Source organism: Scyliorhinus torazame, chromosome 13, assembly GCF_047496885.1.
Source record: "Scyliorhinus torazame isolate Kashiwa2021f chromosome 13, sScyTor2.1, whole genome shotgun sequence".
NCBI classification, from domain to species: Eukaryota; Metazoa; Chordata; class Chondrichthyes; order Carcharhiniformes; family Scyliorhinidae; genus Scyliorhinus; species Scyliorhinus torazame.
The window spans coordinates 182,974,620-182,995,010 of record NC_092719.1 but is presented as its reverse complement, the minus strand read 5'-3'; the positions used below and the strand labels follow the sequence as shown (position 1 = coordinate 182,995,010).

The following is a 20,391-nucleotide window of genomic DNA, read 5'->3' as shown; positions in this document are numbered from 1 at the left end:
ATGGCCAATCCACCTACCCTGCATATCTTTTGGGTTGTGGGGGTGAACCCCATGCAAACACTGGGAGAATGTGCAAACTCCACACGGACAGTGACCCAGAGCCGAGATCGAACCTGGGACCTCGGTGCTGTGAGGCAGAAGTGCTAACCACTGCCCCTCTGTGCTCCCTGCGCAACTTTGGGGTGTAGGGATGAGACCCGCGCAGACAGGGGGAGACTGTGCCATCTCCACACGAACAGTGACCTGGGGCCGGGATTGAACCCGCTCCTCGGCGTTGTGAGGCAGCAGTGTTAACCACTGCGCCATCGTGCCGCCCTGTCCAAGCAGATTCATGACAACTGTTGGTATTATGTGCTAATGGTGGAAGAAGAGAATGCTTAAGGAGTGCCAATCAAGTGGGCTGCTTTTGTTCTCAATGGTGTTGGGCTCCTTGAATGTTAATGGAACTGTACACCTCACTCGTGCCTTGGAGGCGGTAAAAAGACTTTGGGAATCAGATTAGTCATTTGCCACATAAAACCCAGTCCATAACCTGTACTTGGCCACAACATTTAGTGCAGTTGGTCCAGTTATGCTTCTGGTCAGTTGTGTTATCAAAGAAGTGGGCAGCACGGCAGCATTGTGGATAGCACAATTGCTTCACAGCTCCAGAGTCCCAGGTTCGATTCCAGCTTGGGTCACTGTCTGTGCGGAGTCTGCACATCCTCCCCGTGTGTGCGTGGGTTTGCTCCGGGTGCTCCGGTTTCCTCCCACAGTCCAAAGATGTGCAGGTTAGGTGGATTGGCCATGCTAAATTGCCCTTAGTGTCCAAAAATTGCCCGTAGTGTTGGGTGGGGTTACTGGGTTATGGGGATAAGGTGGAGGTGTTGACCTTGGGTAGGGTGCTCTTTCCAAGAGCCGGTGCAGACTCGATGGGCTGAATGGCCTCCTTCTGCACTGTAAATTCTATGAAAGTTGATGGTGGGGGATTCAATGATGGTCATGCCATTGTATGTCAAAGAGAGAAGGTTAGATTCACTCTTTTTAGGAATGGTCATTGCCTAGCACTAATGTGGCACATAGGCCAGTTGCTACTTAACAGCCCTAACCTGAATGTTGTCCAGGTTCTGTGGCACAGTGGTATTGGCTGTTTTATCATCTGAGGAACTAGACACTGTGCAGTTGTTAGTGAACAATCCCACATTTGATGGAGGGAAGGTTATTGAAGAAGTAGCTGAAAATGATTGGGCCTAGAATGCCGCCCTGAGGAACTCGATGTTCTGACACTGGGGTAATTGGCTGCCAGCATTTTCCTTTCCGCTACCTATGACTGCAGCTAATTGAAGGTCCGCCCCCCCCCCCCCCCCCCCCCGCTTTCCATTGGCTTCAGCTTTACTGGGCTCGTTGATACACATGTAGTCAAATGCTGCCTGTCCTGTGCACTCGATGTAAAAGTGAAATTAATATTAACTTCAGGATGAGTCTTGTAATACTATTAATGGCCCATCCTTTTGGCATTGACGTCTAGTTGCTAACACGGAAATTCAGCCTACTGTCAATCTAACTATGGTGAGTTTCTTATATTGATTGTACATACTGCAGCTACAGTGCACTGATTGGGCAGGGTTTGCATACCCAGTCCCGTGGTACAGTGGTCATTCAAGCAAACAGCTTTGTCCTGATAGAAGTTGAGCATCTTGCATTTTGCTACAGCTACACCTATCACACTCCAGCCTGAGTCTTGTAGATGGGATTGAGGCTTTGAAGTTCCAGAAGCTGCTATCTTTCTGTTTTAGCCACAGTGTTGGTGTGTTGACCGATGAGGCTTCCGATCATTGGTGACCCCACAAATGTTTTTTTTTGACCAACCTTTGCAACTCCCATTTTTATTTTTCATTCAACTTTGTTCATGGATTCACTCAGTTTTGATACATTCCTACATTTTTGAAAGCAGCAGAAAGATGTTGCTATATACAAACTTGTACCCTTTCCAAAAAGAACCTTGGGCTATTTTGTTCATTTGAAACACTGCATCCTTTATTTCCTAGAAATGGTCAGCTTGGTTTGCCCTCTTGTTCGCAATCAAGTATTCGGATTACTTGTGTTTGAAACTTCTCATGCGTGAAGCTATGGAACTAGAAATCTCAGCATTATTCTTGTTCTGACCATAATACTCCAGAAATTCTCCATTGGGTCCAACAAGATACATGATTATTGTGTGGTCAACAATATAATCATTGTCGTCATCTTTAGGTCCTTGGCTATAATAGACTCTGTAGGCCCTCGATACCTGTTCTATTTGCTTGTGTGACCCTGTTAAGCCAATTAACCTTGGAGAAAACTCTTGAACGTATTTTGCCATGGCCTCAACATTATCTCGGTTGGGATCTATTGTGATTAAAAGTGGTGTCAGGTTTGGCAAAGTGGGGATTTTGTCTGTTTCATCCACAACAGCAATCATTTTCTCCAGTTCTTCAGGACAGACGTCCGGACAGTGCGTGAACCCAAAATAAATCAAGAACCACTGTCCAAGATAGTCTTTGTCCGTCTTGGGTTGTCCTGTATGATTGATGAGTGAAAAGGGTCCTCCAAGGGCTGCCTTCCCAATACTGCGGGTTCGCTCCTTCTTAAGCTTTTCTTCTTTTTCTTTCTTAAAGTATTTCATGACAACCAAGAGTGTTCCTCCTATAGCAAAGGTGATTGCTAAAGACTTCCACGTTTCAGGCCCACCCTTTTTAGTGCCACTGCCTGTTTTTTTCCCAGGTGGTGATGGAGGCATCGTGCTGAAGTACTGGAGATTGTGGGCGAAATTCTCCCCAAACAGCGCGATGTCCGCCGACTGGCGCCCAAAACGGTGCCAATCAGATGGGCATCGGGCCGCCCCAAAGGTGCGGAATGCTTCGCATCTTTGGGGGCCGAGCCCCAACATTGAGGGGCTGGGCCGACGCCGGAGGGATTTCCGCCCCGCCAGCTGGCGGAAACGGCCTTTGTTGCCCCGCCAGCTGGCGCGGAAATGACATCTCGGGGCGGCGCATGCGCGGGAGCGTCAGCGGCCGCTGACAGTTTCCCACGCATGCGCAGTGGAGGGAGTCTCTTCCGCCTCCGCCATGGTGGAGACCGTGGCGGAGGCGGAAGGGAAAGAGTGCCCCCACGGCACAGGCCCGCCCGCGGATCGGTGAGCCCACGATCGCGGGCCAGGACACCGTGGGGGCACCCCCCGGGGCCATTTCGCCCCGCGCCCCCCCCCAAAGACCCCGGAGCCCGCCCACGCCGCCTTGTCCCGCCGTTCAAAAGGTGGTTTAATCCACGCCGGCGGGACCGGCAATTTATCGGCGGGACTTCGGCCCATCCGGGCCGGAGAATCCAGCGGGGGGGCCCGCAACCGGCGGGGGCGGGATTCACGGCAGCCCCCGGCGATTCTCCAACCCAGCGGGGGGTCGGAGAATGACGCCCTGTGTGTGGAGTATCTGGTCGGCTTCCATATTGGGCAAAGTTCTTTACTGAACACTCTGGTTGGGCACAGCGCGTTCGCTGCGAGCAATTTCGGGTGACTGCACTGGCGGGCGGTGACCCTGCAGTGAAAAGCGTTTTCGCAGGAAACTTTCCGATTAAACCCGCTGGAAACACCGCCTATCCGTTTGCACAGTAGCTGCACCATCAGCGCCATGCTGCACACTGCATAACCGACCCCACAAATGTTGATGATGCAGGGTTTAGAATAGAATTTACAGTGCAGAACGAGGCCATTCCGCCCATCGGGTCTGCACCGTCCCTTGGAAGGAGCACCCCACTTAAGCCCCTTGCTTCCACCATATCCCCTTTATCCCCGCAACCCAGTAACTCCACCAACCTTTTTGGACACTAAGGGCAATTTATCATGGCCAATCCACGTAACCTGCACATCTTTGGACTGTGAGAGGAAACCGGAGCACCCGGAGGAAACCCACGCAGTCACGGGGAGAACTTGCAAACTCCACACAGACAGTGCCCCAAGCCGGGAATCGAATCTGGGACCCTGTAGCTGTGAAGCAACTGTGCTAACCACTGTGCTACTGTGCCACCCGCAGTTTAGCAATACTGACACTGTTGAAGGACTGTGGGAGCTGGCTAACCCTTCCTTGCCATTACCGGCATTTATGCAATACACCTTTGGCCCACTAGTTGTCACCACAATGCTGGTTTAGGTTAATGTAGTCTACTTCATTATCAAAAGTGCGAGGGTAATGCTTCTGCTAAGTGAAACAATAAATCAATAGCTCTATGCACTGTCTCTATGCATATGTATGCATAATTATTTTTTCCATCTGAGCCTGCCACTATTAGTCCTCTAAAGTCCTTGAGGAGTGCATATTCATCTTTCTCATATCTTGCACTGCACCACAATTGTGTCATTGTTATCTGGCCCAGTGCACTGGGTTGGTCTTGTAATCTCTATGGGGCTTGGCCTTAGCAGTGAAGCTAGGATTTGCAAATATAACTTCCCACCTATTTTCAGCCTTGCCAAGAATTCCTTTGCTCTGCTGCCAAGCAACTGTATATAATCAAAGGACAATCCCAGGCAATTAGGCCTGGACATTAGGCAATTGGTCATGTCAACCAGTAAAGGTAGCTGTCCAAAACTGAACTCAGAGAGGGTGGGGGGAGATGAGAGCAACAGAGGGTGGGGGTGCAGGCATGCTTGCTGTGAAGTGAAGATTAACGTGACAGAGGCTTCACATGTAACATGTTTTAATAGTGAACATTTGACATTTCCATTCCACCTAGCTGCAGAAAGTGCCCCCCCCCCCTCCCCAGTGCCACTCAGAGATCCTTCCTCTTCTTGATCTTTCGTGGTCTGTTACGTTGAGGTGTGTCCCCAGGATGCACATCGGAGGTGGAGGCAGCCTGCTGCTTTCCGTGCCCTGTGGCGTTTGATGCCATTGGCGGACTTCCTCTGGAGGTCCTGGAACCAGAGGGCCTTGGCCGACTTACCGGTGTCATTGGCATTGCCGTGCCTCCCTGTTCTGCCTGCTGCCCTTGAGATGTGCCGGTGTTGGGAGGGGGTTTCGGATGAACTGGAGACGACCGTCGTCTCTGGATAGTCCTGCCCCATCAGATGGAGATCCTGATGGAGATCCTGTGAGACAATGGACATGTGGTCAGTGAGAGGGAAGGTTAATTTTGACTGACATGAACAATTCACCTGAAACAGGTGAATGTGCAGTGGACCCTCACCTCTGCGGTCAGGCCAACCTCGCTTTCCAGGGCTCATTCCTCGTAGGAGGTAAGGACTCGAATCTCTGGTACTCTGCCCTCCCGTTTTCGCCCTTTCCCACTTATTATGGGTACCTTCTCCTGCGGGGATAAAGAAAGGGCATTGTGAGCCGCACGCTTGATGGGCCAATGGGGGTCTGTAGCAGGTGGCATGTGTGGGCACCGAACCTGGACATGAAGGGGTTGTGCTGGTGGGTGCCAGCGGGTTCTGAGGAGCAAGCATGAAGATCAGGGGCGAGATTCTCCGACCCCCCAGCAGGTCGGAGAATGGCCGTTGGCCGCCGTGAATCCCGCCCCCGCCGCCCGCCGAAGTCTCCGAAGGGAGAAAAGTTGGCGGGGCGTCAATGGCGCCGCTCACCTCGGAGAATGGCACGGGTGGGCGCAAGGCAATGGATTTTGGGGCAGCCGATATTCTCCCGTCTGGATGGGCCGAAGTCCCGCCGACGTGATGACGGGTCACGTCGGCGTCAATCAAACCACCTTTCAATCGGCGTCAACCAGTGCTCAAGGTTCACGCCGACCAGCGTGGAGGTGGGTGACGGCCTGGGGGGTTCGCCGCTGGAGGGGCGATGGCGTGGCCGCAGTCTGAATGTGTGGGGGAGAGGTGTGTGTAGGGTTTTGTGTGTGTGTGTGTGCGGCGGGGGGGGGGGGGGGGGTGGTTAGAGTGGGCTGGGCTCCGGGGGAGTGCCAGGAGGGGGGGTGAGTGCCGGGGAGGGGGATGGGGGGGTCCGTGCCGGGGTGGAGGTTGGGGGGGGGTCCGTGCCGGGGAGGGGGATGGGGGGGTCCGTGCCGGGGAGGGGGATGGGGGGGTGTCCGTGCCGGGGAGGGGGATGGGGGGGTCCGTGCCGGGGAGGGGGATGGGGGGGTGTCCGTGCCGGGGAGGGGGATGGGGGTGTCCGTGCCGGGGTGGAGGTTGGGGGGGGGTCCGTTTCGGGGAGGGGGATGGGGGGGGGGTCCGTGCCGGGGAGGGGGATGGGGGGGTCCGTGCCGGGGAGGGGGATGGGGGGGTGTCCGTGCCGGGGAGGGGGATGGGGGTGTCCGTGCCGGGGTGGAGGTTGGGGGGGGGTCCGTGCCGGGGAGGGGGATGGGGGGGTCCGTGCCGGGGAGGGGGATGGGGGGGTGTCCGTGCCGGGGAGGGGGATGGGGGTGTCCGTGCCGGAGTGGAGGTTGGGGGGGGTCTGTGCCGGGGAGGGGGATGGGGGGGGGGTCCGTGCCGGGGGGGGGGATGGGGGGGGGGTCCGTGCCGGGGAGGGGGATGAGGTCCGTGCCGGGGAGGGGGATGGGGTCCGTGCCGGGGAGGGGGATGGGGTCCGTGCCAGGGAGGAGGGTGGGGTCCGTGCCGGGGAGGGAGGGAGGGACGTGGGGGGGGGGGGGGGGCAAATGAGTTGGTCCACCTGGCCAGGTGCCAGCCACCAACAGTCGGACCCATGCGGTCCATGCCACCTGGCTGGGGGGAGGAGGGGGTATGGGCAATGGTGACATGCCCCCCCCCCCCCCCCCCCAGGCCGTCATGTTTTCCGATCATCCAGCGATGTTGGCCGCCGTGGTGGCAGCCGCTAATGTCAATGTTGCCCTGGATGAGGAGGAGGAGGAGGAGGAGCGTGCCAGAGAGGCGGCGCAGGCTGCCGCAGAGGGGCAGGCGGCAGCCGACCAAGCTGGAGGGACACCTGCCCGACAGGACGAGGAGGGGGAGGAGGATGTCGCGGACCCACGGCAATGGAGGCACCCGAGGGCGCCCCATGTGTACCGGCCCCGGGAGTCATACCAGGACCTCACGGACCGGGAATGCAGGAGGAGACTCCGGATGAGCCGGGAAACCGTGGCACACATCTGCCACCTGCTGGCGCACCTGTCACCTCGTGGCACTGGCGGGGGACACCCTCTCCCCGTGTCCGTCAAGGTTACGGTGGCCCTGAACCTTTATGCACGGGGTCATTCCAGGCACCGAGTGGGGACCTGTCCGGCATATCGCAGACATCGGTGCACCGGTGCATCCGGGCAGTGACAGACACCCTATATGCCATGGCGCACCGCTACATCCGCTTCCCCGTGGACCGGGCCAGCCAAGATGCCCGGGCCGTGGGCTTCTCTGCCGTGGCCGGGTTCCCCATGGTTCAGGGCGCGATTGATGAGATGCACGTCGCCGTGCGGCCACCTGCAGATAACAGGGCCGTGTTCACCAATAGGAAGGGGACCTATTCGATGAACATACAGGTGGTCTGCGACCACCGCATCATGATCCTGCACGTCTGCGCCCGTTACCCGGGCAGTGTACACGACTCATACGTGTTGTTGCGGTCATACATCACCGGCATGTACGAGGGACGCCATCCCCGGCTGAGGGGCTGGTTGCTGGGCGACAGGGGCTACCCATTGTGATCGTGGCTGATGACGCCTATACGGAGGCCACGCAATGAGGCGGATAACCATTACAATGATGGCCATGTAGCGACAAGGGGAGTGATAGAGAGGTGCTTTGGCATGCTGAAGATGCGTTTCAGGTGCCTGGACCTCTCTGGGGGTGCCCTCCAGTATCGGTCAGATAGGGTCGGCCGCATCATTGTGGTGTGCTGCGTCCTGCACAATATAGCCCAGCAGAGGGGCGATGTGCCACAGGCAGAGGAGGGCGGAGTGGAGGAGCAGCAGGAAGAGGCGCTGTCCTCCCAGATGAGGGGGATGGGGGCAATGGTCAGGGCAGACGGGCTAGACACGGGCGGGTGGCTGTCCACCGTTACCGGCTGGGCCAGCGGGCACAGGACAGGCTGATAGCCGCCCGCTTCACTGACTAGATGGGTGTGGGAATCGGGTAGTGTGGCCACAGACCGCACACCATGGCAACAGCCGACCACCCACACCCCCCACCCATCCACCCACCCAGCTCCCTCACCCCCCTCCCCAACCCCACCCACCCCACCCACATGCACACCCCCCCCTGATTGCCGATCCACCTGCGGCACAACGGCCGGGGTCACACAGTTGCGGGTGGACGCGTGTCTATTTCAGGCCATGGAGGATGATGACAACCCGCCCTGCGGTGAGTTCCTGGCTCCACATCGTTGGACTATGTCTGACCCACAGTACCACCATCCACCCGGACTATCCCTGCATGCGGCTGTGACACTGCAGCGCACGGTCCCGTCCTCTGCCCGGGGGGATGTTGATGGCGGCCCAGGGGGAAGGGGGCAGACTCACCTGGGGCTGAGGTAAGACCACCCCTCACACACACACTTGCACTCCAATGTACATGACACCCCCGCACGCTTTGGACAGAGCACAAAGGCAGCTTCTGTAGGTGTAACATTGACTTTAATAACAAAAGGAGTTCATGCTTTCGTTAATAAAAGGGAGTCACTTTAGAACAGAGATGAGGAGAAATTTCTTCAGCCAGAGAGTGGTGGGTCTGTGGAATTCATTGCCACAGAGGGCTGTGGAGGCCGGGACGTTGAGTGTCTTTAAGACAGAAGTTGATAAATTCTTGATTTCTCGAGGAACTAAGGGCTTTGGAGAGAGAGCGGGTAAATGGAGTTGAAATCAGCCATGATTGAATGGTGGAGTGGACTCGATGGGCTGAATGGCCTTACATCCACCCCTATGTCTTATGGTCTTATGCACGTGCCCTAGCCCCTAAACTCATCTGTGCCCTGCACCTGTGCCAACTTACTCAGTGTCTAATTGTTTGGCCTTACGGACCCTATGACTACATCTATGTGGTTTCCCAGACGGCACAGCAGAACTGGAGGTGGACTCCTGTGATTCCTGCCCTCTGACACGGGATCCCTTTGGCGGCCGTTTCCTGGGGCGTCCTGGCCTAGATGGGCCAGGCTGCGGCCCGGGCGACTAGGATGGCGAGCTGCCAGCCTGTCCTGCCCGTTGCCCACCCGATGCACCTGGGACGGAAGGGGGGGGAGTCCGAGGTGTCGCGGTGTTCCAGGACCTCCCCTACAGGGGGACCCGGGACGGACCACAGCACCTCCTCCTCCCTCGGGGTGCCCGATGACCCCCAGGTCTCTATATGGGTGGGGGATGCGAACGGACTGGCCATCCGACGCCCCCCCGACATCTGGCGCTGCCAGTCCTGGAGGTCCGTGCTGGTATCGACAGGGGTCTGCAGGGTTGCAGCAATGGAGCTCAGGGGATTGGTAAACCCTGTCTGTGACTGTGCGATGCCGGCTCGCACATGGGCAATGGCGCCGATGCCCTCAGCGATGGCCTGCAGAGACTGGGCCATGGACTTCCCATGGTCATCAACTCTTCTACCAGCGCTTCCCCCTCTTCTTTCAACTCCTGGTGTATTTCCGACACCTTGCCCTCCCCGACCCATAGACCCAAGATCACCCTATCTTGAACTTCTTGTGCCGGGAGCAACGGGAATACCCTCACCTGTCGCCTCACAAAAGCCCTCACCTGCATATATCTAAAGGCATTTCCCGAGGGGGTGCTTTGTTTTTAACAAAAATAATTTGCGTGTAACTGTTGGTTTTACATTGCTACGCAAATTAAATCTAGCAAGATTCTCAGGAAATTGTGGTGTTAATCTCAGTTGGTAAGTCTGTTGCTGAAAGCAGCGTAGATCAATGGGATTGAGTTTAAATTTTAAAATACAAGCATTGCTTATGCCGTAGTCATTATTGGCAGGTTTTAGACAAAATGGAAGTGTATTATTTTCCAGGTTTCCAAAGGCAGTTCATTTGCAGTATTTGAGGTGCGGAGTGTGGCTTCATTTCCTGACATCGGCTGCCAGAATACCATTGAAATATTTGGAGAATGCAATGGAAAATCTGGTTTTATCTGTTTTCAAATAATTCCTCTGGGCCAGATTAGTTAATGAATTCATCTTCCCTCAATCGGGTCCCACGGACACGTTAACACCTTAAACGGAACGCGTTAAAATATAAACTACTGCAAATGACACGGTTACCATGACACAACTCCAAGTTTGCATTAAATTCCTTTGTCGGTTACTTTAATATCTTTAAAATAGCAGTGTGCATAATTTGATACAAACACCTCGCAACATTGCACAATGGAACTTCCAGGTTTTAACGTGAAAATCAATTGTTTTTCATTGAAATGAATATCAGCCACAATTTTCGCCTATTCACCTGAGACAAAGTTGACAGATAAGTCATAGGTTCAAACATTTACAGTTCGCTTAGAAGAATAGAAAGTAATATAAGATTACCTATTGACAGCGCAGTATCCATTCCATTTCATCAGATACGTACGGTTGAAGAAGGCCAATCAATCCACTTGAATTCATCCATCCAGGAATATCCCCCTTTCCTGCCTTTAACTGTTTCTCAAATGATCTGCCTTCCCGTCGCCATGATTTTATCCGGAAATCCATTGATCAATTTTTTGTGAAGTGAAGCATTTTGTTGATCATGGATTTACCTTTTATTAGTTTAAAACCCTCATTTAAACAGTGCCTAAAAATGCACATCATGTGCTACAATCTATAATGCTACAGACCCAGAACGGGAGAATGAGATTAGTCTAGACCAGTGCTCGTCAGCCACTGCGTGGATATTATAGGCCCAAGTGACCTTCTTCCATGCGGTACATTTCCATGATTTTTATACTTCACTGTAAGGTTAAGCTATAGCTCTACTCTGCATTACGTCGAGCGTCTGAATGTCACCTTTTCTCAGGTTAAAGAACTGGGCAAAATATTTAGGCTGGGAATTTCTCCGCTGTTCACCTTCCCGCAGCGGGTTTTCCGGAGGCGGCTCGTCATTGGCTGCCCGTGCGATCTTCTGGTCTTACCTAAATCAATGCTTTGCATTGCTCGCCAGCTGTGCCACTGCCAACCTGCCAATGGGGGCATCCTTCAGCAGGACCAGAAGATTCCGCCGGTGGAAAAGGCTGGAGGATGTGTGGCTGGAGCAGAACACTGCAGAGTATGATCACGACATCTCTGATTTACTTCCGGGGTTGTTTAAATTAACAGTCAATTGACTTTTTGGATTGATGGCTTGCATTGGGTGGATATATTCCCATCAGTTTTAACTCCTTCCACCTGGCAGGTTGGGGCAGCAGTTAAAATGGTGTGGCGAGGTGAGGAGGAGGTGCTGGCCAACAGCTGTCAAGGGGGGCAGCGGGGCACCTCTTGACCTCCAGGCTAGGGCTGAGGAGGGCAGGCGGGTGGACAACAACAAAAAAGGAGCGGTGTGGTGGCACAGTGGTTAGCACTGCTGCCTCACAGCACCAGGTCCGATTCCGACCTTTGGTGACTGTTTGTGTGGAGTTTGTACATTCTCCCGTGCCTGCGCGGGTTTCCTCCAGGTGCTCCGGTTTCCTGCCACAGTCCAAAGGTGAGCAGGTTAAGTGGATTGGCCATGCTAAATTGCCCCTTAATTGGAAAAAATGAATTGGGTGCTCTAAAATTTAAAAAAAAACATCCAATCAAGCTGACTGCAACTTTGAATGGCAGGTGGCGAAAACACCCCTTAAATGAGAGTCAGCTCAGATAACTGTCCTGCTCACAAGAATATTTTGTGCATCTGTCAGCTACTCCCTTAATTTCAGTGAAACTTTTTAAGTTGGCATTAGCTGAAAGATGCACCAATTTATGCTAAGTTTTTGAATTCATGTTACTGATGAGAATTAACAACAGTTGTGATCTCAACACCAATCCCTAGGTACTTGCTCAGCATTTGCTTTTACCCTGATGTGACTCCTCACAAGTGCCTGTTACTTTTATGTCTGACAGCCAATTTTAAAAATCTTTTCACAATATCTACCCTGAATCTGTAGCTGAACTGATAAAAATCCATTACAGAAAATCTATTCACCAGGCAAACCCCAATTCCCTATTGATATTGCAACCACACCGCCTAAACCACTGACATTTCCTGTCTGTCTTCTTTTAATTCTTGTATCGTCAGATGTTTTATTCTTTAGATCTGTGACAACTTAATAAAAAATGAAAAGCTGCAGAAAGAAGCTCTTGACTGCATGATGAATAAGTGGATTTATAGACCTGAATCTGATGATCGATAACAGGACAGAATCTGTCGACCCCACTCTCTTAAGAGTTGTCAGATGAACTGACTGAAAGTTGACTGCATCACAGGATCTAAATTAATTTTGTTGCTGCATAGAGAAAGCCCAGCTATCTTGTTAAGGAACAATAACATCCAACACTGAAGCTCCAGTCGAGATAAAAGAGGCTAGATGTGATTTTGTGTGGTGGTGTGATCGCAAATTGGCAACCCATTTTATATCCCTCATGACTTTATGTCTATTGAGCTTTGTTTTCTCAGTTTTGTTTGTGGTCGATATTTTTCTATCTGCCTACCTGCCGTTCCTATATTTTGTTCAAAAAAATGGTTGAGTTAGTTTAGAAGTTGAACATGTCCAGATAAAAATTTTCTCTTGGTGTGTTGTATGGGATAGAGACCATCATGATTTTTGATGATCATTTTATTGTGGTATGATAAAACTCAGAAGCTTTTGTGAATGAAATAAGAGTATCACTTGACCTGCTGACTTGCTTATTTTATGGATCTAATTCTGCATCAATGTCATTGTTGGCCAGTTACAGTATAAGATGATATTGATCGACTCTAACTTTATAGGGTTGTCCAGATGTGACAACTACATAATGGAACAAGGCTTCCCCTAATTGTGCTTGGGTGTAAAGCGATATTTGGTTACTCAGTATAAATCATTGGTGGACAGGAGCATTACAAGCCCTTAATGGAGACAGCTTGATTTTCTGTCCATTAATTTTAATCAACAAGAAGAGCCTCATAAGTCATGTGATGTGCAATGGGAGAAATTGTGAGGGTGATAAATGTTGGGCGGATTCTTGTGGTGGCAGCGGTGGTCTTGGCTGCCGGCTGGAGAGTCGGTGAGACCCCCGTGTCGCCTCTTTTCAGGGAAGCTGGACATATCTTGCACCAATCAGGCAATTATGATGGGCCAGCCGTGAGCCTTGCCCCGATCAAGGACATTGGGGACAGAAGGTCCGCCCACTGAGAACTGCTGGTCAATGAGAGATTGGCAGCTCTTTCCTAATCAGTAACACCTGCTGGGTGGCAGTGGCCACTGACAGTCTGAGACCTCCCAAGATCTTGGATTGAGGAGGGATGCAGATACAGATGAGTGGTGCGGGAAGTATGTGGTGGGCTAGGGGAGAGAAGGGTTGGCAGCAAGGGCAAGAGGTGACTCTGAGCAGGCCACCTCCATTCTCGATGCCAGGTCCGTTGATCAGGTACTGAGAGCCTTTGAACAAATGTAACTCTCACCCTGCCAGTCATTGGGTTGATAGTAGCAGTGGGGAAGTAAAACCCTTACGTGACCATCAATTGGAAACAGGGCAGGAAGCCCATCCCACCTTGTCTTACTCCTTACCTGCCTGATTCCCTCTATGCCCTTCCCTTGCCAGCCATCAAACGTGCCACAGGGGAAGGCACAGGATTCTATTGGGTACATATCTAACCCTCCACTACCCCTGCAAGACCCAACCCGACTCCCCAAAGGCCAGAACCGACAAATCAAGGCCTGTTACACTCGGCCCAGCCTGACTGGAAACCCACCCTTCACCACATAGGCACGGCCCAACCTGACCCGGCCCTCCCCCACCTCCCCTCAAGGACCGACCCAACTCGTCTTGACCGCATTCCAAGGCCCGTCCTGAATGTTACTGCTCACCTTCCTCAAGTCCTTTACACCTGGCTCGACCTTTGGGCTTACCTGATCTACATGGCTTAGTTACATTCGTCTGAAGCCCTCAACGCCCAGTCCCGGGGATGCGCTGCACTGCCCAAATCTCACCTGGCCCGAGTCGGAAGGTCAGGCGAGATAGGATCAGCTGGATTTCAAGTTAAGAACCTTTGAGCAGAGTGGCTTGGATTATTTAAATAGTTAAAACAATCTTTCTCCTTAAACTATCTGAACTGTGCTAATCGTCTCCAAAGACACTTGGGTTTCAATAATGCTTCACTTTAAAAGCCAAGAAGTGAATCACCACTTGGTTTATTATTATTATTCCAAGCTTTGCTATTTATTTCCACGCTCGTCCACAAACCATATGCTTTGAGGCAATTGCTACTTTGCCGCCAGCACTTCTACTCACAATGTAAAATGGACTGTTCTTTCTCCCATAATTTGAATTTCCCTGACATAATTAAACATTAGTTTAAAATGACCCATTGTTTTTGTACTTTTTGTGGTGTATGATCAGGGTAGTTTGTTCTCCCCTCTAAGTCATTACCAGGCAACACCACATGCAGCTTTCTCTTCGAACTGTGGCGGTCTCATAATAATGAGAACATTGTTCAGTTGATCACAACATTGAAAAATCTCCATCTCTCACTTTGTATGTCAAATCCTGAAATGTAATTATCCTACCCGGGTGAACCTGCGTAAACATTTTGCACATTTGTGAATTTTCCACCCCTGCTGGTTTTTGGGTGATCTGTCTGCAAATTCCTCAGATGTAAATTGGAGCTGTAAAGTTGGACTTCTACAATATAAATCCAATTGCTTCTGTGTCTTGTTGATGTGAGAGCATTAGCTACGAAGGTCAATCAAATCTCACAACCTAACTGAGCAAGTTATGCTTGGTGTAGGAGGTGCCATCTTAAGTCCTCTCCCAAGCAGTAAACTTGCTACTGCAGGGAAACTTGTGAGGAATGGACTGCAAATAGTAGTTAGACTGTACGACCCTGAACGAGTCACATCCAAGGCCTGATACCATTCTCATCCGATGTTTGATTATTTGCAGCTTCCTGCAGGATGTTGATTTGATTGCCCATGGCCTGGTGGTCCCATTTATATTACCTTATTGACACCTTGAGCGAGATTGGCTGACGTAGCGGAGGTTAATAATTGAATGCAGAACCTTCTGCTTTGTGTCGGTCAGCCATATCCAATTAAACAGTTGAAGCAGCCGGATGGATTTTGAAGACTTCCATTTTTACTCACAGAACTGGGATTTAATGGTCGCAACGAACTGAACTGTAGTACGTAACAATTGTAGCTCTGAATGGACAAATTCCATTTGTGTGCAGGGGGCAAGGAGCCTCAGTCACCAGGAACACATAATGGGCAAATGTGCATGTGCAATCTACAGTTTTCCAGCCATTAAAAAAATTCATTTCACTGGGTGGAAAATTAGGAGTTCAATGTGCATAATTATTTTATTTGCATTCCTGGTGTTTGTGGCTCTGCACTGGGATTGTAAAAGTGGACAACGTATGGAGCTTTTAACCAGAATTGTTCTGGTATGAAGCTGAGACTATACTTAACACAATTACCTTCAACATACGCACACACAAGCCCTTTGATTCATCATTGCCGACACAAAGTCACTAATCCGTTAAATTATCTTCAATTAGTGTTGAATAAATGTGCCCTTTATTTGAGGTACATTTCATCATACACTGGGTGTGATTTTCTGCCCCCCCCTGGTGGCTTGTTTGCGCCCCCCGTGGCTTGTTTTACTGCTATCAATGGATTTTCCCATTGTCCGCACCGTGGGGGTCACGGTTGGTGTGGCTGGAAGATCCCACCAGCAGGAATGGCCGTAGAAATTTGGCCACCGTTTCGAAAGGAATGCAATTGAACAGCGAGGTTATCTTCAACCTGCATTGGTTAGACCACACTCCGCCTACTATGGACTTTGACAAAGGGTCATTTGGACTCGAAATGTTGGCTCTTTTCTCCCCCTACAGATGCTGCCAGACCTGCTGAGATTTTCCAGCATTTTCTCTTTGGTCTCAGCATACTATGCACATCTGTGGTTCGGGAAACAGACACTGGCAAAGGTGCAAAAAGACAAAGACAAGGATAATTCAAGAACTGAGAAGTCATCAGAAGGACCGAGCAGGATGAGGCTTTTTACCCGAGTGACCAGAAGCTGATCTTATTGAGGTCTTTAAAATTATGAGAGGTTAGACATGGTGGGTGTAGAGATGTCGTGGGAGAGTCCAAAACTAGGCATCCAAAATACTTGATCATTACAAACAAACCTATTGGTAATACGGGAGACTGTGTGGGGAGAATGTGGAATCTGCTACCACATGGAGCATGAGGGAGAAATGAATTGGAGAACCTGCTTTTGGAATGCGATGAAGTATGGTATGGGAGGTACATTTCGACTATAAATACTTTAGACTAAATTACCTGTTTCTGTGCTACAGAATCCAGATAATTTATGTATTGCACAGCGAGGTCTGATGTTTTTAGCCAATGGTCTTCAATGGAGATGAAAATGCTTTGAATAAAAAAGCTTGTGATAATTTGAGTTCTGCCTCAGAGACAGAGGACGTGATTCTCTGGCCTCCTTCAAGCAAAACCATTCCGGTGAATAGTGGGAGAGGTCAAAAATGAGAACTGCGCCAGGCACCAAACAGTTTGCGATGCAACCGGCCCGTTCGCAGTAGACACAACATGTGCCGGACCCTGCCCCACACCCTGAGGACCCAGCCGCCCATTAGGTCAGTGAGGGACCCAGAGGGGGAGTCCCGTGACAGCCCAGGGTGTACAGGCCTCGCTGGCCACTCGAGCAGGTGACGGACCGTGCATGCCGCAGGAGGATCCGCCTCAACAAGGAGACTGTACGGCAGCTGTGCAATGTCCTCGTGGGGTTCACTGGGCCATCAGGGGGTGCCCTATATAAACCAAAAGGAGTTCCACTCACTAACCATACAGCTTCTGTGCAAATACCAGATGAAGATAATGCACGTGTGTGCCCCCTTCCTGGGGAACGTTGTTGCCTTTTCTGTTTCTCTATCTTTTCCTGTGGCTCTGTTCCAATTATGGCAATCAGTGGGTTTGCCCTCCTTTTTTTCCATATCTATGTTCTAATGCTCAAGAGTCGCCAGGTATCAAATGATGCCACCACAAGGTTCAACCGACTATCGATCAAAGAGCCAAACACCAGTTAGTTAGTTCAAGCTCAAGGGTACTTTATTTACACACAATTAGTCATGCAACATAAACACTACTAGTTAACTACACCTATCGACTAAGACAACCTGTACTTAACGTCAGGCACCCGGCTTAGGTCAGAGGAACAGTGGCCGCTGTCCGATTCTGGATCTATCGAGTCTGGAGAAGTAACTGCTGCTCAGCTAGACTCATCCATCTGGTAGCGAGCGTTGAACTTGGACTTGCTTCTGGTGGTGCTGCACTTGGGAAATGGTCATAGCCGGGACGCCAGGTCTAAGAGAGGACGAACATATGGCGAACTCTTCTTCTTATACTTGGGGGTTTTTGCGCTCTTTTGGGCGGTCCTTCAGTTTGGACCCCACTAATTGGTGATCCCTGATCACTCTGTTCGATTCCTAACCAATAAATGGGCGGGGGTCTGGATGGCTGGGCGTATCCCAAGCGGTCACTGACCCCGTTGTTGACGCTTCCCCTGAACATGGAGTGGCGCCGAAATGTCTGGGACTGTACCGGTCGCTCGAGTACCAGTCCTTTGTTCTGGTGAAGATGGGCCACCAAATGCTAATTGGCCCATCAAAATGCTAATTGGCCAGAGTTTCAATACCATCTGGAGTTCTTGCTTGCAAATATACATTTCAGGCTCTGAGCCTGCCTGAGTCTTGCCTTGTCCATTTTACCCGCTAGGCTTTGCGAGTTTCTCTGTTCCTAGTTGTAAGTGGCCATCCCAGATGGCTACACTCCATCCTCTTGATCCTCAATGCAAAGCATGAAGGATCACAATACCGGGTCTTTTCCTGTTCTCTGAAATGCCGGGTATCCTCAATCAAGGACAGGTTCTACCCTACTCTGTCCTATGGATCAAAAACATTTCCCTAAATTTCCCTAATACAACATGTATCTAAAAATTCCTAAGGGGGCATTTAGCATTCAATCCTATATTCCATTCACCTTATAAATAATAAAAAAGGGGACCTCTAACTGTCTCCAACTAGACTACACTCATGCTGCTATTTAACAATCTTATCTTGCAATACAAAAATCCAATAGCAGCATCACATTTCTTCTTATCGCTAACATTCATATACAGAAAAATAAGCTTTATTAATGAAACAACAACCGCGGAATTTATAAAAGAGAAAGGTTCAGAAAGAGTTTGGGGTGTGCTGGAGTCCGAGGAAAGGGCGGGAGGCTCTCCTTCTCCATTTCCGCAATCTGATTGTCTGGATGACACTGTACAATATGGCTATCACTAGTACGGCTTCCACTGTGTAGGACAGGGAGTACCATTTAATGAGATTCTCACACCATGTGGGGGTATCGGTGGCTGTGTCTATGTGTGGTGTAGTGTCCGGGCTGGGGTGTTGTGTTGGGTAGTCGTGTTTGGGGCCTGTGTGGTGAGGGAGGTAGAGGTAGGTAACGCACGCAACTGTACTGTTCCAGCGACGATCATGATGTCGATCATCAGATCCGTCTTCAAGTTGTTCGGGCTTTTCTCCGTCTGTAAGTATCTTTGTGTCTTCCGAGGGGAACAAGCATAATATCTGTTATTATCTTGTTGCTTAACATCTCGTTTGTCTGTCTGTTTCTCCTTAACGTCAATTTCCCATTAGAATCGTCACCATGTGTGACTCCCTCATTTTTTTTTTTAACCAATCATTTTGGAGAAAACACATTCGAAAAAAAATTCTGTCACAGTGCGAGCACTCTTGCAGCCTGAGTTTAATGGGCTTACTGTGCCATCTTTTAGTCTGCCATCCAATAAAAGCTGTGTTGGGGTGTGCTCGGTCAAAATGGTTATGGGGTTGAGCCCGGTTATGTACGAGAAGGACTGTACCGCCCAGAAAACTGCTAACAGGTGCCTTTCGCAGGCTAGAAATCCCTGTTCCACTGGATCTAAGACTCGTGAGGCATAGGGGACAGGTCCTAAATGATCGTGCCTTTCCTGCTGGAGTACAGCCGAAAGGTGGTCGCTACCTCTATCGCATATGGGGAGTGTGGATCTGGGGCTTGCAAAGTGGGGGCTGTGATCAGGGCGCGTTTCAATGCATCCATGGCATCCGTGTGCTGTGGAAGCCATTTCCATGGGGCCTGTTTCTTTAGGAGCTCGGAAAGTGGGTCTGCTTTTGTGGCAAAACCGTCTATGTGGTTTCTACAATATCCAACCAGTCCTAAAAATGACCGGAGTGCTGTAACGTTTTGGGGAATGGCAATTTTACAATGGGATCTATGTGTTTGTGTTCTATTTCACGCTTCCCATGCGTGATGACCGTACCTAAATATGTGACCTTTTCCTGGAGGATTTGGGCTCTCTTGGGGTTAATTTTGCATCCAGTTGTTGTGAGTAGTACTAATAATTCAGAAAGAAGCGAAATGTGCTCTTCCTTGGTGTCCGTCTGTAGGAGCAAGTCATCCACATACTGAACAAGGCATTCAGGGCGGGGACATTTAGATAAGCCATTTGCCAATTGTCTGTGAAGGTTGGAGGGGGAGTTGTGGAAGCCTTGGGGAAGGCACGTCCACATGTACTGCCGTCCCTGGAAAGTGAATGCAAATTGATACTGACATGCTTTGTCCAGTGGTATGGACCAAAAGCCATTGCTGATGCCCAGTACCGTGAAAAACTTTGACTGGAGTCCGTTTTAACATGGTCTCAGGACTCGTGCAATGGTGGGGGCTGCTAGGGGGGGTCACTTTGTTCAATTCCCTGTAGTTGATGGTCAGTCGCCATGAACCATCTGGTTTTCTTACTGGCCAAATTGGGGCATTATTCGTCGATGCTACGGGTCGAATCACTCCTTGGTTTAATAAATTTTGGATTACCGTGGCTATCTCTCCCTCGGCTTGCTGGGGGAAGCCGTACTGTTTCTGGGGCTTAGGATCGGGACCTGAAATGTTAACCACTCCTGGGATTTTGCCGCAGTCGTGCTTGTGCTGGGCAAATGCTGCTTTATGTCTTTTCAAGACCTCTCTAACCACTTTGTCTGTGGTAATGGTTAGTGGATCAAACCAGTACTCTCCTACCGAACTGATTCTGTGTGCATAATCTCCTACTGTGAGCGTGGCGGGGGCTCACGCTGCTGTAGCCATTTTCCATATACATCTGTTGACTGTGTCGAATGAAGGTTGTGTGCATTCATGAAATCTATGCCTAGGATGTGTTCTGCTGCCTGGGGTAAATCTACTAAAACGACCGAGTGTTTTGTTTCAATATTGCCAAGCTGTACGTCCACAGGGGCTGTGATGTGTCCCTGCTGGAGG

General features: G+C 50.7%; 2 protein-coding genes across 5 annotated transcripts in view; one reads left to right on the top strand and one right to left on the bottom strand.

The window, feature by feature from the left end:
- fbln2 (fibulin 2) overlaps positions 1-20,391 on the top strand; it is a 288,042-nt gene that overhangs the window by 71,071 nt on the left and 196,580 nt on the right. The window lies entirely within an intron of this gene.
- On the bottom strand, positions 1,990-3,647 carry LOC140388411 (protein SCO1 homolog, mitochondrial-like). Its single transcript, XM_072472537.1, has 2 exons — positions 3,439-3,647; positions 1,990-2,784 (listed from the first exon to the last, which is right to left on the bottom strand). The coding sequence occupies exons 1-2, from the start codon at positions 3,644-3,646 to the stop codon at positions 2,075-2,077; spliced, it is 918 nt and encodes a 305-aa protein (XP_072328638.1). The 5' UTR covers position 3,647; the 3' UTR covers positions 1,990-2,074.